This window comes from Ammodytes marinus, assembly GCF_949987685.1.
Source record: "Ammodytes marinus genome assembly, chromosome: 24".
Taxonomy (NCBI): Eukaryota; Metazoa; Chordata; class Actinopteri; order Uranoscopiformes; family Ammodytidae; genus Ammodytes; species Ammodytes marinus.
This window is the reverse complement of record NC_137228.1, coordinates 11,601,116-11,617,296: the sequence shown is the minus strand read 5'-3', so window position 1 is coordinate 11,617,296 and position 16,181 is coordinate 11,601,116. Positions and strand designations below refer to the sequence as shown.

The window sequence follows — 16,181 nt, the reverse complement described above, 5'->3', positions numbered from 1 at the left end:
GCAAACTCTGCAGTAATTACACCTCAACCTACAGTAGTAAGAGTTCAGGAATGTATTACACAAAGCCAAAAACTTGAGGCATGCACTGAACGATTTCTCATAAAATACATATCAGCTGCCACTGCATTTCACTCCACCATGTTTTGAAGACAAAAAGTTCTTCTTTTAACTCCACTTTATTTCTAGAAAGCCTGTCATTACTTGTTACTTTGAGGCTAAGTTATTTTCTCTCCAGATACAACTTTTAAATTGAGTTTTCAGATATTGTCATGATTGTAGGTTTATAAGATGAATATCTAGCAGAAATGTACACTTTGTGCCTTGAATACTCAAGTATTTTTAAGAGCAAATATGTTGGTACTTAAAATCTTGTAGTTGAGTAACATTTGAGCAGGAGTATCTATACTTTGACTTAAGTACTGGGGTTGAGTAATTTGTCGACCACTGCACTCACTGAACCCCAACACAACATGGTGTTCAACCTCAATGGGAGGTGTTGAGAGCTCCAGCAGAGAACGGAGTATGAAATTACAGGTTTCCACGCTGTGCTTGGTTTCTTGTGTTGTCCCTCAAGGGTAATGATTTGTTTCTGCATTATGTAACCATTCATACGGGTGCAAGACAGGATGAGGCATGCTTTTTGATATGATGTGTTTGCAGTTATCCTCACTTACTCCTTACTCACTTTTTTGGTAGAAAATTGTCTTTGACGAGTAGACGTTATAATGTTGACATTACCGTGGTTGAAACAAATATTCTACTTTAAGCTCCAAAGTATCGTCTTTACTGGAGCATTATTTTTGTCAACATAACGAGAATAAACATTATTTTTTACGTGGAAAATATAAATGTATGAGATGGAACGAAGGTTAAAAAGAGGAAGGTACAGTAGAGAAGTAGTAGTCATGTCTCGTGTATTTTAAAAGGTCACACTGGCTGTATGGATGTGAGTGTACAGCCACGTGCTTGTACTGTACAATGTGTACTCTCAAAGAGGAGACGCATACATTCCCTCTGCCAGTGACATTGCGGCGTGTCTCTCTGTATGTATTGGACTGTCCTTCTGAGACAGGGAAGTTCACAGCACGATGTGTCGATTACTTTATGTCTGAAACTATAAACGTAATTAGAGCAGAGGGCTGTGAGCCTGGGAACATGCTAATAAGGTCAGACATTGCGGTATAAAGCTGGCTGGATACACTCCCCTAGCTTAAAGGAAATGGCCCACTCAACTACAATTTGTGGTTGTTTGTGGTTGAGTGGCTAATGAAAACAGTCTGGCAAATTCATTACTTCATCCTTTACCTCCCACAATTTTTAACCAGACTCCTCTGACTGTTTATCAAGTTTGAGGTGTTACGGGTTACTACAACACAGAGAGATTGTTGCTTAAAGCTTTTTGGAAATAGCTTTATAGAAATATATAATTTATTTATTGTATTGCAAATGCACACAGTCAGAGAAAGCATGCATTTTTTCACCTGTATGAATTGTTACATACTGTAAAAGCAAAACATGAGCTTTTATGAAAATTTTTACTCTGCTAAAATCGAGCTATAAATCATTACAAGACAAAACCCTGTAATTTCATATGTTGTATATTGTGACACACAGGCACCGCTCTGCATACCTCCCACTGAGGTTGTAAACCATGTTGTGTTGCGGTTCAGTGTGTGTGACTGGAACATTTACGGCTGCTTACACCTCCTAAGCTTTGCTGCCCTTATATTGTTTTCTGAGTGGAGGCATAGGCAGCTGAAATGTATTGTATGAGAAAAATTGTTATGTGCATGCCTTGAATGTTTGGCTGTGTGTGTATACATTCCTGAACTCTTACTACTGTAGGTTGAGGTGTATTTGCTGCAGAGTTTGCCAGTGCAGCCATCTGAAACATAGAGGTAGAGGTGTTAAAATGACAGCTGATGCATTGTGGAAGTGTGATGATTTTGCTGTTTTTATGTGTGCCTGTGTCTGTAGGCATTGGCAGTTGTAGGTGGGTGTAGGTGCATGCAGCGTTGTAAGTCGTTTTGGATTAAAAAAAACTTCTCCAGAATGACATGTAATGTAACACTGGGTCAGTCTTAAGATAATCCTCCTACTATGAAAACATTACGACTTCTTTAAAGTGTTGTCAGTCATCTGCTTTGGACTGAACGCATTCCTGACTCAAGTGTTTCTGCTACTGCAGCTAAGCCGCCTGCCATTCAACAATAATAATTACAAATGGACGGTACATGAGCCCAGGTTTATATTTTCTGATTTCTCCCTGATTCAAGACAGACTAGGCCTCCTCCTATCCTAATAACGCTGTCATTTTGCATCTCCTCATCTCATAAGAGTATACCACTATTTCACAAGAGCAACATTCAGATCACAAAATGTGGAAATTTAATGAAATGCTCAAGATTCCTTATTATATTCTTATCTTATTTCAGAGGCTGAAGCATAACCTCATGATTTGCCGAATTGTTGTTATGAAAAGGCGGTTTTCATTGTGTAATTGGGTTTTTGAGTTATGGCTGAAGTAGCATACAGTCACGCCCTTGTTCCCCCGGCATTGGGACTGTCATCTCGCCGACCGTCAAGCGACCCAGTGAAGTGGAAGCTGGAACATCGTGAACCAAAACAACACCATCACAATGGACGGTTAGAGCGTCTGTTTTACTGCCTGGGGCTTTTTTCACCATAGGTTAATGGACGGTCTTGGACGTTGACCGGACAAAATTATCGCACCACCGGACTTAAAAACCCCATCCCACGCCCTGCTGTGAGGTTGCCCCAGATTTGATCTCATGCTGTCCTGATATTACAGGAAATTAAATCAAGTGATAACAGAGAAATGTTTTGATACTTCTCTCTGACAATACATTCAGCAATAATTCAATTAATATCAAACTGCTGTGTAATAGTTGAGGTGAGGCTTTGGTGATGAAGTCAAACGGATCAAGTTAAGACATTTATTTGACACTTCTGCCCCCACGTGTTTGGTTGAAGTAACAGCAACACATCTAAACTATAGGCTTACTTTAATCTGATAACAAATAACAATGATATCATATAATTTAACCCATTTCTATCCAGTTTGCCTGAAACTGCAGATTAATGATCACCGACCGCTAAGTTGTCTGGTGACTTCAGTTGACTCTGGAGCTCGGCCAGTTGTCTCTCCATGCGGTCGATATCTTCAAACATCTGCCTGAAGTAAAGCAGACACAGTGCAGCCGTGCTTAATACATTTAAAATGAAAAAAATAGCAAAACATCCATTGTCATTTTCTATCCTTAAATAAGTTGACACAAGCAGCACTTCTCAGTTGTATTAGATATAGCTGGTATTATTGTCATCAGTGGTGTTTTTTTTACCTGTGCATGGCCTGGGACCTGCTCAGCTGGCAGTGGAGGCGCTTGATGATGGCTTCAAAGCGCCGGTTCTGTATCTGAGAAAGTGGAAACACACAAACAAAACTCAGTTTGGTGAGTTTAAATTTGAGCTTTTTCCCTTGAATGTTTTGCATTATTTTATTGTATTGTGTTATATTCTAATATTAATTTTATACAAGCCTTTACAGGTTTCTGTACAGAGTATTTCTATATGTTTATCACTATGTGATTTTATATTGTTTGTAAGTTAAATAAAAACTAAACTATTAGCTGCCATTTGAACAGACTAATCAGTGATCCTTACCTCTATGTCTTTCCTGATCTGGGTTTGAGTCTGAAACTCTTTCTCTAATCGCTCTCTCTTCTCCGCTGTCGTTTCCCTCATCAAAAAGATCTCCCCCTTCAAAGCATCAATCTCTCTCTTTTGCCAAAAACACAAAAAAGATTTTTTTAAGTTTGAAATGTCAGTACAATAAACACAATAATCCATTTTAGTTGTATGTATCTACCTTTGCGGTCTGCACTGTGCTGCCATTGGGACTCTCCAGATCTTCCCTGAGCTCCTCTCTCCTCTGTGTGAGGCTCCTGACCAGCTCTCTCTTCTCCTGCAGCGCTCTGAAGGCCTCCGTCTGGCTGGCTGCGTGCAGAGCGGCCGCCCTGTGAGCCTTCATCTTCTGCCTGTAGGTGGGCATGGGCCGGTATGATATTCTGATGTTATGATAACCTTAAAATACCACAGTTTCACGGTATTGCGATTACAGCTCTCATGTGTTATTTTGAAATGTTTGGGTAAAAAAACAATCATCTTTTTTCCGCCTAAACACTTTTTATGTCTCAAACTACATTTAGAAAAAAAGCAGTACTTTTAAGTAAGCAGCTCAACAAGGCTTTTAGTGACATGCTCAATTTCTACACATTTCTCTTCTAGTAAAAGTGTTGATGATGCAGGAAAATTCTTAACATTAATAAACTTGTATGTTAACATCTTGTGTGTTTTAGTACCTTAGAACGGTCGGTATGACTTTTTCATACCTTGAAACCGGTTATCGTCCCATGCCTACCTGTAGGCGTTGAACCCCTCCCGGGCCGTGCGAGTGCTCTCCTCCCCCTCGCTGATGCTAGCCAAGAGCTCTGCGTTGTCCCGGCTACCGGACGCACAGCGAAGGCGCAGGACGTTGGTCTGGCGCTCCAGGTGTTCCATGTCGTCCTCCAGCATTAGCATCTCCCTCACTTTGGACCTCAGCTCCTGCGCCGCCACCTCAGCTTTCTTCTCAACATCTGAAAGAATTTCCTAGGAAAAAGGGAGGCATAATATCGATATAAGTGTCTAGACTTTCACATTTCTTTGAGAGAGGCATTATTTTAAAATTGAGAGAGACAGTATTTTTTAATTTAATCAAACAATTTAATTCCAATATTTTCCAAACAACTTCATTGCAGGAATCCCATACATTTAACTAAACTAATTACTTAACCGAGTAATTTAAACTGTTTCGAAATGTAATAAAAGTCATGTAAATACTAAGGGAATTTCAATGACTCATCTACTACTGCAGTGAGATTGAATGCCCCCTCAAATTCAACTTGAAGAGTAATGTCTGAGCTTTTCTTACATGCAAAATTAACTAGGAAATGTACCACATGTTATAAGCACTTTTATAATTGATAATACTCATTTATGCCCCCCCCCCCCTAAAGAAATATAAAACCCCATGATTACAGTGACCTTGGAGTGACTGTTAATGAATTGTGGATTAAGAATACTTTGAAATTCGGGGTGAGGGAATGTGTGTTATGGTCTAGATTAGAATAAGTGAGAGAAAGTAAGGGCATATTTTTTATACTTGTAAATTTGGATTTACTTTTCCATGCAAATTGCATTGCCCATATAATAACATACACCAACATCCGATAAATAAGGGAACAAAGTAGCCTACACAAATGTCACCACAACAATGTGAATTAGCAATTAATTAGGCCTATCTATCATTTATGTATAAGGGACCAACTTCTTCTACCTCTGCAACAAAAAAACGTCTGTATATGTTCAATGCTAGAGGGTTTTTAACAGCATAATAGAGGTAATATCTTAGTTTATAAGCTTAATGTTAAGATTTGGGTAAAGGTAAACAACCTGCAGAGAGCAGAGTGTCCTCTGTTTGTCCTTCAGGGCCTCCGTCTGGGCAAAGCCGTGTTGACTGACATCCTCCACGGCCTTGGTCAATGAAAACCCCCCTGGCTGCTCCTGCTGTGACCCTGAAGGCAAAGTTAATAAGTGTGTAAAAAAGTTTCTGTTAAACTTGCTGAATGTTAATGAAAGTTGTTTCCACTTATAGCAGCCAAGAAGTTGGGTCTTGACACCTATGACCCGACCGTATAATAGTCAACATCTTTAGCTAGTTGGACTATGGCTATTGTAGCACGGAAAAGTTCATAGCGAGTTAACCGTTATTACATGCCATAATAGAGCTAAAATTGTTTTTTTATTAGCAAAGTTATTGTCGTTATTTACTTAACGTTTCATAGGCTCAGTCGCTTACCACTCAAGCACAAGTTAATTTTGGGGGTAATAAGCATGTTTAATGAATGACTTAATAGCATCTTACCGTCTTCACCGTCTCTCAAATTTGACATTTTGACATTAGCTTTGTGAGCTAACGCCAAGGGTTTGTATGGGTTTAACACGTTAAAGCTAGCTAAGGTTGAAACCAGTGAACTGAAGTTGCGTAACCAAGATTAAGTTTTAACCATTTAATAATTAATGCTAATTATAAACCTAGCTGCCGTAACAATACAACTACATTTACCAGAATACCCTGCGTGTCTTTGACCTTGTTTCCGCAACCACATCCGGTCTGAACCGCGGCTACATCCGGTGTGTAAAGCTAAAGCAGCAATGCGTCTTTGACAGCTGCTGTAAACACTTGTGGAACAGTTTTAGTTACTATTTTCATTTTCTGCGTTGCTCTCTGAATGTAGTCAAATGCTGGTCACTAGTCGCTTGTCTCGACTGTGCTCTCTGTGCAGTCGTGTAGTTTATAACAGAGGAAGATGGAGGACACTGACAGCACACAACAGGCTGAAATATGTAAACATGACAGTGGGTTCAGAGGCACCAAAACGCCTCTGTCACAGTGACTTGGGGGACTTGTACAAGAGCGAGGCGGTGCAGAGGTACGTCCAACAGCTAATGGATGAATATGGGGACATCAGCAAGAAGCTACAGCACGCCTTCCTCAGCGAGGCAGACAGAAAGGCGCTTATGAAAAAACACACCGAACTGCAGCCGATGGCAAACGTGTTTCAGAGGATCGAACGAAGCCTGAAAGACCTCGAGGAAGTCCTTTCACTTCTGCACAGTGAGTAATTTGTTTTGATTTCGTCAGTCACAATTTGTTATAATCTGATGATGATGACATATGAATTAATTAAGAATGAACACATTAAGAATGAACACATCCTATTTCAGACATATAAAAATGAATCAACAAACAACCAAATGTTTAAATTAGTTTACAAATAAGAAGAATAAAATACAAAGCATGTTAGATAGTATATACAACCATAGATAGTATGGTTACAACCATAAGTATACAATTATTTAATCCTACCTCTTCTCCACAGCTCAATAATTTGTTTTTTAATTCACTTTCCCTTCCTGAAATATTTACCTAATGAAATATTGTCTTCAAGCTTTGAAGTTTTAGATTGTCTTCTATAAAGATATTAGGTTTTATAGTGTACACTTTTAAACATGACAGTAAGTGCCCCATGTGCATTTGAGAAAGCTAAAATATCCTTAATCCTTAAAGCTGTTCCCCATTGTATATGCAGGTACTGTAGGTGCCAAAGACGAAGATGAACAAATGACCCAGCTGCTGAAAGAAGAGGAGGCACAGATCTCCCGCAAGATTTTGGACTTAAGAAAAGACGTGAGGAGGACACAAAGGCATGATCGAAATGTGCTGAAATGTTTCTATCTATGGAGCATTTTATGTATTATTTTATTTGTCTCCTCTTTCCTCAGTTGGTCAAAGCTCTTGTTCCCACCGACCCTCTCGACTCCAGTAACATTGTGCTAGAGGTTGTGGCTGGACGAACAACAGGAGGTAATGAAAGAATGCAAAATATTTCCCTCCTTTTTTCTGTTTCTTACGCTCTACAACACATCATACATTGTGATTTATTTCTATCTGTTCCTGTGCGTCTAGGGGACATCTGTCAGCAGTTCACCAGAGAGATGTTTGACATGTACCAGGGTTTTGCCTTTTACAAGAACTGGGACTTTGAGCAATTGAATTACACACCCGCTGAATATGGTAAGCCATTTGGTTAAAATAGGTTAATCAGACACTTCTTCCCAAAAGCTGAAATTAGTAGTGAACTGACAATGTTTCCAGATGTGCATGGTATAAGAGAGCAAACACTTAACAGCTTGTCCCTAGATATTCTACTCTGTTTGGTTACAGGTGCCTCAAAATAATTTTGGTTTGAAATATGATGATAAAATGACTCATTACTAAGAACAACATGTAGAGAAAATTATGTTTTGAAAACTAACTGCAGGCTCTGCAGATGTAAACAAAGCCCCTCAGCTGAAACTGCATAGTGCACCTTTTAATTGTACAGCATCTTTTTAACAACTACATCAATCAAATGTGTGTCAGGTGGTTTGCATCATGCTGCAGTGAGAATAGCCGGGGAGAACGTGTACCGACATCTGAAGCACGAGGGAGGAACACACCGGGTGCAGAGGATCCCCGAGGTCGGCCTTTCTTCCAGGATGCAGCGGATCCACACGGGAACCATGACTGTTATAATCCTGCCTCAGCCACTGGAGGTACCTCTAGTCTCTCACTTTACTTACCAAATTTTTATTGGTTTTTCATTTTTCAAGGCATAATACACAAATTCAGTTCAACCAGAGTATCAAATACATCCAGGAAACAATCAGAAAGAAAGAAACGAAAAACAGTATGTTCCTACATTTGTCTCCTTTGCCAACAAAAAGTGGTAACAAATGAATATGTAGATTTTTTTTACACCTTGAGTCTTGAATAATTAACTACATCATTATGGGTCTTAAAAGTAAGACTATAACATTTATCCTGTGTGTTTTTTGGGTTTGTAGTATGACGTCCACATTGACCAAAAGGATCTTCGCATCGACACCTTCAGAGCTCGAGGTGCTGGGGGTCAAAGTGTCAACACCACAGACAGTGCAGTGCGCATCGTTCATCTGCCCACCGGTAACTTTACAGAGCAGTTTATCAAGCTACTCCGGAGTTGAGCTGCAAAATAAATTGTAATTTAAATCGAAATCACAATATGACCTACTGCAATTTTCGCAGGAAAGTGCAATGTTTCAATGTGTCAAAAATTGCAATTGCAATATCAATCATATGAATCGCATAACATATTTTTTACTAAATCGTGAAGCCCTACTACAGAGTAGAGACAGTTCTTCTTCGGTTTCATATAAACCTTAAAACCATGCCTTGTTGTATCCCTACTCTTTAGGTATAAGCGCTGAGTGTCAACAGAGTCGCTCCCAGCTGCAGAACAGAGACACGGCCCTGCGTGTGCTGAAGGCCCGGCTCTACCAGAGCATCACAGGGAGGGACACGGAGCGGAGGAGCACCGCACGCAAGCAGCAGGTCAGCCAAGGAAAGCACACGCAACTGTTAATGTTAAAGGGACAGTTCAGTTTATTTCAAGTTGGGTTGTATGAGGTACTTATGCATAGTTAGTTTGTTACCTTATGGAGATGGCGGTCAGTGCAGTCACTGTAAGTTTGGTGGAGACGTCGCTGTAGCAGAAGTCAGCATTATACTACTGATACAGAGGGGGCCAGCCAAAAAACTTTTCTTTCTGCTAGGTATATAAATGCTAAGCTAAAAACTAAATGTCTGTTCAATTGTACGCTAAATTTGGGATTGTTACGCTGCTGATTTGTGGACTGATACGCAGCACTTCACTGGCAGACAGCCTTTTATTTTTGCATTTTTTTTCCAAGCGTAGTTCGCCCATGTATTACTACGCCAACTAATGCCTGGACAGTACAACGTATCAGCAGTAAAAATAAATCCTAAATTTAGCATAGGCCTACAATTATATGGATATTTAGTTTTAAGGTAAACATTTACATGCACATTAAGTATACTACGCCACTTAAAAATACTGAACTATTCCTTTAATGTAATTTTCACAGATCTGTGTTCATTTTTATCTCTTTACTCCCCATGTCCTCTAACAACAGGTGGGCACACGTTCTCAGTCAGACAGGATTCGTTCCTACCACTTCAGCCAGGACCGAGTGACCGACCACAGGACCGGATATGTGACCAGAGACATTAAGGTTAGATGTTAGGGGGGCGTCAATGGGTCTCCATGCTGCATGAATCCTAAAAATCTGTTAGACAATGTACTTCTTTATTTTATTGCCTTTTTTAAAAAAACTTTGACTCTTTTAAATTAGTTATACTTCCCCTTAGTTCCAAATCGCATCCTCTCTCTTTTTACTATTCTACATACAGCTGATCAGAAAAAGCATGTAGTTAGCATGCAGTAGGCATACAATTGGGACATACTTTTACTTATTTCATCATAAAATTGCACCTTGAACTTGCCGTTTGCCTATATCCATTGCATCGCTGGTTGTTTTCCCTTGGAGGTTGAGTCGATGTGACTTCACTTCCGGTGCACGGACGACTGTGGGTCAGAATCGCCCCAAAAAAGCTTCTGGTTTCCACATCAAAAATCATGACTAGATGTTGTAGGGCATCTGGGTATTTTTAAGCATGCTGCATCTAACCACGTGAATTGGGACATCCTAAAAAAAAAATCTAAATACAATAGCAGGGAAGTATGGGGACTGGAAACACAACCTGACTCTTCCATGTATCCATATTTAGGAGTTCATGAAAGGAGGTGAAGCTCTCCATGATCTGATCTCAGACCTGCTTGAGCACGTGGAGAGGGAGGCTCTTCTGGAGGCCGTGGAGAAACCGTCTGGACAATCTACAGACTGACACAACCAGTCTCTCATTGGGTAGATGCATATAAACCAGGGCTGACATATTTATTATTGAAATGTTAATATTGCCTTTTAATGCTTGTGCAATAGTCACATTGCAAATTATGCAACTGAATCTCGCTCATACGTAAGTTAAGACTTTTATTTTTGTAATAAAATATCAAAATTGTGTATTTTGTTTTGTGATAATTCCTGAAATAACACTACAGCTTTATAAATTGGTTATTTATTTTAAAATAATAATGGCAAACTGATTCTAGGACTGTAGATATTTCTGGCAGTAAGTTAAAAGTTGCACATATCTACTGAACATGTTTTTATAATGTAAACTTGTTGGTACATATTTCTTAAGGATAATATACCTGTATATGTTAAGCATTTGTGCTCCATAGCTTTTGCCTTTTCAAATCGAGTGTAAACAGACCTCAGTGCTGTTCATGTGGGTCAGTGTCCGTCATGATTTTGTGCCAATCGGGGTGCGGTGAAACCACCTATCAGCTTTATACACACGCTGTCACCAAAAACATGTCACACCCTGAACGTGTGTGCCAGCTGACCAGCTACTTTATCTGTCCTCTATTTGTCACATGAATTATGATCATAACTTTTATTCAGCCGCGGTTAAAAAGCTTTACCTCCATTCAGTTCAAATTTCTAAATATATGCTGACATTGTTTTTCAATATCTGGACAGTGATAAACTATTGAGATCACATTTGCCCATCTTTAATTACTCCTGTCCGTGCCGCCTTTTCAAAGTATGACATTTATACGACAAGTACTGCAGTATTTGTCTCCACAAGGATGCCTTGCAAGCAAAAAAAAAGAAAAAGTAAAAAAGAAAAAGCTTTTTGAATTGTTCTGTATAGACACATCTGCATGAAGGATTTCATCAAAATGATCAGTCTGTGACGCTGACACTATGGCATACATGAAATGTAACGATAAAAGTGTTACAGATCTCAGTAGAAAGAAGACAACATGGATTGTGTCTTCTGGTCGACTTTAAGTATAATGAAAAATACACAATCAAAGATTAAGATGTCAAGTTCCTAGAAAGAGCAAAAGTGTGTGTGTGTGTGTGTGTGTGTGTGTGTGTGTGTGTGTGTGTGTGTGTGTGTGTGTGTGTGTGTGTGTGTGTGTGTGTGTGTGTGTGTGTGTGTGTGTGTGTGTGTGTGTGTGTGTGTGTGTGTCAGTCGTCGTCGTCGTCATTGTCTCTCTGTCGGAGGCGCCTGGATTTGCCGTTTTGCGTTTTGTTCTTCCTGAAGGTAGTGGCTGTCCCTCCGTCCTCTCCCAGCGAGGTGATCACACGCTCCTTGAACTTTGGTTTGGGCTCCGGTGGGACGTTGGCCGGAGCGCTGGCTGTGCTCCACTCCACCTGGGGCAGCTGTAAGTCCACTTTGGAGCTAGGGGAGAAGGGAAAAACGGTTAAGACACTGGCACACATGCATGTTTAGTCTTTATCAGGGTTTGTAAAGCTGCAGAAAAGTTCTGTATTATATACCCATAAAATGTAACACTGGTATATTTTTCCTTAAGGCTATTTTGCATGAACTGCTTATACTCCTTATTAGTGTTCTCTACTGGCTCCTAAAACAAACAGTATGCGTAACACTTGATCTAGCAGTCTAATTATGCATTTTATTTAGTTTTTAATGTTATACTTTTGTGTTTATGCTGCTTTCTTAGCCAGGAGGAATCCCTTGAAAAAATAGATTGTTAATCTCAATTGGTATATTCCTGGTTTAAATAGCAGTTAATGAATATATCTACTAAAAGTCTATATCAGTATCCTAATAATCAACCATTTCAAAGTGCACTCACAATGGATCCTCCTCTTCCTGGATTTGTTCCCAGACCCCGTATGGATTTTTAGGCTTTTTGGCGCGGCTCATCTCTGGCGGTGGCTTCTTATCCTCTTTCTTCTCCTCCGGTGGAGCTGTGGTGCTCTGGAGCTCTCCCTCCTTCTTCACCTCCTCTGCGTCAGTCTTTTCTTCTTTAGGAGATGAGTCATCGATGATCTCATCTTCACCCTCCTTTTCTGACGGCTCGCCTTCTGCTTTCCTTTTCTAAAAATCAAAATGAGGAAAAGTGTCAGATTAAAAAGTTAATATTCTTCTAGACTATTTCATTAATTCTGTCACTGCCATATGAGCATGTGAAACATCAATGAGATTGCATAGATGTACTGTATGAATCAAGATTGCGATTTTCTTTCTACAATTAATTGTTGTGCAGCCCTACCCTGAAGCTGATCTTTGGGACAGTGGTTTGTTGGCCGGCCGGTTCAGAGCCTCCCTCCTCTTTAGCTGCCACCGGGGCCCCACTGGAGCTGTCCTCTCCCCCCGACAGAGGCTCCGGCTGGGGGGTCTCAGGCTCCTCCTGCTGGCCCTCTGCCTCTCTCTTGGACCCACGTTCAGACGCTTCAATCGAAGGGAAGTCTGCAGGCTTCTCCCAGCTAGACTCTGTGAGGTGAGGACGGTTGGATGTGTGTCATGAATTTAAATCGTGATTAAAATTAATTATAGATAAATGATATAGATTTATTCATACAAATAAATGCCCACCTCCAGTCTCTGCGTTGTAGTAATATGTATAACCATCAGGACTGACTGCTTCCATCCAGGGACAGCTAGAAGGGCTCTAAAGAGAAACACAAGATTAAAGTATTTAAGTTGGAGTCAGCAATGCTTGTTGTCAAAATCACTTTGTCAAAATCAGTGAATATCTCTCTATTCTCTAACAATTCTCTACCTGTCCGTGTTGTGTGAACTGAAAAAAAGTTCCAGTATTGAAACACAAACCTAAGCTCTGTAAACATGCATGTTGCTCAGTATGATTGGCCCCCTTTGTTTACATACCCGTTTACAGAGCCTAAGCTGTTTACAGATTTTTATTTTTTAGCGCACACACAGTACGTACAGGTAGTGGATCTTGTGGAGATATTCACTGATTCTGACAAATGTTGACAACAAGCGTTCTCTAGAATCGCTGACTCTCCCTTTAATGTATGTTATCAGCAACCAACAGATTCCTCATTTATAATACAAAGAATATTATACTTTACTTCAGTCTGTGGAGGCTGTGTAGAGGCCGAACTTTCCCCTGGTTTGTCCCATCGAGACTCTGTAGTTCAAGCAGAAATATAGTAGAAATATGTTGGTGAACAAGACTAGTTTAAATATTTATGTCAAAGAGGAAAGTGTGTTTCTCGTTTTGTCCCCACCTCCAGTCATTGCGTTGTAATAGTATGTGTGTCCGTCGTCCGTCTGTCCTTCAACCCAAACCGGCGCTTCTGATTGGTTCCTGGGTCTCTTGCTGAATTTCTCTTTCCTCTGCTGCGGTTTGCTGGCCTGTGGTTTGGCCCGGGGCGGGGGCTGTGTCGGTGTCGCTGTGGTCGTTACGGCTGGTGAATCTAATCCTAACACAAAAACACAACATTTGTAACGTCATCAAGGGGCAAAAGATCCTCTTGAGTCTTTTTAAATCCTACAATTCTATTCAATTTAGATTTTTCGGGGTCACAATTCGAAATGATTTTTCAATTAATATATATATATTTTTTTTGATTTCTCGGTACAGTACATGGGAGGATTTCTGCTGTGTGCTAAATTGTGGCATATTATGGCACGAAAGAGAAGTAATGTTACGTAGTTTACATGTGAAAGGTTTCATCAACTGATTGCAATAATGTAAAGTTTAAACACCATAAGAAAAAAGGCAACATTTATTCATGCTGTTAAACGTTTACACATCAGTGTGAGGATAAATGAAAGTTAGACAATAGATTCAAACAATACTGTTATTTGGTAGGTTGAGGCTTGCTGCCTGTCTCGAACTTACAACTTTTAAAATTAAAATAAATAAATAAAATTGAATTTGGAAAATGGAAACTATGAATTGATTTGAAGACGGGAATTGTGATTATTACATGTATACATTTTTTTTTAACCACCCCTACTCCTGAGTGGCTCAAATGTGACACATTATTTCCTTAAAAATGCAATAAAAATGTTTTACCTGCTGCCTCTCTTTCCATCCTCTTCAGATCCTCCTGATAGGCCTTATTCGCTGCCTCCTCCATGGCCTGAAACTGTTTATCCTGTTTCTGTTCCTGCTTCAGCTTGTCAATGCTCTTCTTTTTAATCTGCAGAAAGACAGACAGGTTGAGATGAGTGACAGCAGTTAGCAGCCAATGACAAGAGCGCTTGAGAGTCATAGCTGCGATGTCAGAGCCTTATCTCTGCTGCCAGTTCTGAGTGCCCTGCCAAGATGGGCACGTTTTTCACAGCTGTTAATGTTCAAGCCTATGTGTGTGTGTGTGTGTGTGTGTGTTACTGAGAACCCGATTGATGAATAAAGATTAGGGATATGATCAAGGGTTTCTACACTAAGGTCAAGACTTTTTAATGGGACAATTTTGTATAAATCATGACTTCTTTAGTTACGATAGAAAGTAATACATTTGGTATATTCGGAAATACACCACTTAAAAGCCCAAAATAATCATGTACGACTAAGATCGGATCATGCCATGCTGACCTGTGTGATGTTATTATGAAAGGCATTTGTAAATATTGAGAAAATTATGCTTCCAAAGTATTGGGTTTTAGGCAACATTAGGAAAATGTCCACAAAATCTTTAATTCCATGTCTAAGCATATTTTACACTTTTGAAAGCTTGAAGGCATTGTATTAACTATTACAATGTATTTATTTCAGATACATTTGTTAAATTCCTTTTAAGGCAATTTACAGTCTGTGAGCATGTATTAAACAAACAATTGTGACAAATAATCATTTAAATATATAACGCAGATAAAAAAAAAACAGTGTTTAAATGTTAATACCTCAGTGATTTTTGCAGCCACATTTTCTTTGTGATTCTTCCCTCTTTCATGGAACTCAACACTCTGTAAATAAAAAGAAGAAAAACAAACGAGGAGAACACATTAGTACAACATGTGTGGTTGGTGTCCTGTGAAACCATGCACTGTTTCATCATGCCAACTCACAGGCTTGTTGTCCGCAATCCAGCACTTGCAGTACTGACAGAACTTCCTCGGTTGTGACTTCCAGTAGTCAGCCCTGAAAAAACATAATATAACCATCATCAGCAAACAAAACATGACAAATACTACCAATACAAGCATTACCTTTAGCTTTGGCAGCTAACATGGCTAACTTACTGAATACCTGCCCTAGATTATTATGTATTTAACAGTATTTAACAGAATGTGATTAGCCATGTATCTCGCTACTTACATTTCAAGTATTGGTGGTTATAATGCGAGGGATGATTTTAAAAACGAACAAAAATGAAAACACAACCGCTTCTGCACATTTCAAGAATCACAACACTGTCCATTTGTGATGACGACAGTGGCAGTCGCGCGCGAGGACTCCCTCAAGCGGATGCACGGCGGTAGGTAAAAATATGTCTATGGTAAAAATAAGTAAATAAAAAGATTAAAAATATATATTTGTCCATAAAAGTATTCGTTTTGACAATATACACGGTCACTAAGTATGTAAATGTAAACTACTAAATGTAGTTTGTTTATTAAGGACGTCGGGCAAAATAGTCGTTTTCTTTTTTTAGATATATGTTATTGTCCCTCGTGCAGTGGAGACGTGACAGAAAATATCAACATCTGTAATGAACTCACTAATATGGACGTGTTTTATAATAGGTCCATGGTTATAACGCTCGCTAATACACTCCAAACTTCAACCAATGCCATAAATGTAGAAACATTCAAGCTC

General features: G+C 39.5%; 3 protein-coding genes across 3 annotated transcripts; 1 reads left to right on the top strand and 2 right to left on the bottom strand.

Moving 5' to 3' along the window:
• Nucleotides 1–3,099: 3,099 nt before the first annotated feature.
• On the bottom strand, nucleotides 3,100–6,014 carry ccdc122 (coiled-coil domain containing 122; the record flags this gene model as incomplete). The annotated part of the gene is made up of 7 exons (XM_080052973.1): nucleotides 3,100–3,196; nucleotides 3,363–3,436; nucleotides 3,685–3,801; nucleotides 3,890–4,058; nucleotides 4,442–4,671; nucleotides 5,515–5,636; nucleotides 5,987–6,014. The coding sequence occupies 7 exons, from the start codon at nucleotides 6,012–6,014 to the stop codon at nucleotides 3,100–3,102; spliced, it is 837 nt and encodes a 278-aa protein (XP_079909099.1).
• A 235-nt stretch (nucleotides 6,015–6,249) lies between these two features.
• On the top strand, nucleotides 6,250–10,529 carry mtrf1 (mitochondrial translational release factor 1). Its single transcript, XM_080052702.1, has 9 exons — nucleotides 6,250–6,739; nucleotides 7,215–7,312; nucleotides 7,408–7,489; nucleotides 7,592–7,699; nucleotides 8,048–8,220; nucleotides 8,512–8,629; nucleotides 8,901–9,037; nucleotides 9,640–9,738; nucleotides 10,295–10,529. The coding sequence occupies exons 1-9, from the start codon at nucleotides 6,364–6,366 to the stop codon at nucleotides 10,409–10,411; spliced, it is 1,308 nt and encodes a 435-aa protein (XP_079908828.1). The 5' UTR covers nucleotides 6,250–6,363; the 3' UTR covers nucleotides 10,412–10,529.
• Nucleotides 10,530–11,528: 999 nt separating this feature from the next.
• On the bottom strand, nucleotides 11,529–15,789 carry wbp4 (WW domain binding protein 4). The gene is made up of 10 exons (XM_080053076.1): nucleotides 15,681–15,789; nucleotides 15,431–15,503; nucleotides 15,266–15,328; nucleotides 14,436–14,562; nucleotides 13,642–13,836; nucleotides 13,483–13,541; nucleotides 12,983–13,058; nucleotides 12,660–12,880; nucleotides 12,240–12,484; nucleotides 11,529–11,821 (listed from the first exon to the last, which is right to left on the bottom strand). Coding segments are annotated over exons 1-10 (1,275 nt in total). The 5' UTR covers nucleotides 15,683–15,789; the 3' UTR covers nucleotides 11,529–11,607.
• Nucleotides 15,790–16,181: the final 392 nt, after the last annotated feature.

Bases quoted from the DNA above. Each gene is read 5' to 3' on its own strand.
- mtrf1 (XM_080052702.1), top strand. From the start codon at position 6,364: ATGCTGGTCACTAGTCGCTTGTCTCGACTGTGCTCTCTGTGCAGTCGT. The intron at 6,740-7,214 runs GTGAGTAATTTG...TTGTATATGCAG, and splicing joins AGTCCTTTCACTTCTGCACA to GTACTGTAGGTGCCAAAGAC. The intron at 7,490-7,591 runs GTAATGAAAGAA...CTGTGCGTCTAG, and splicing joins GGCTGGACGAACAACAGGAG to GGGACATCTGTCAGCAGTTC.
- wbp4 (XM_080053076.1), bottom strand. The intron at 14,563-15,265 runs GTATTAACATTT...GTCTTTCTGCAG, and splicing joins TGGCTGCAAAAATCACTGAG to ATTAAAAAGAAGAGCATTGA. The intron at 13,059-13,482 runs GTAAAGTATAAT...GTTTCTCTTTAG, and splicing joins CACAGCCTCCACAGACTGAA to AGCCCTTCTAGCTGTCCCTG.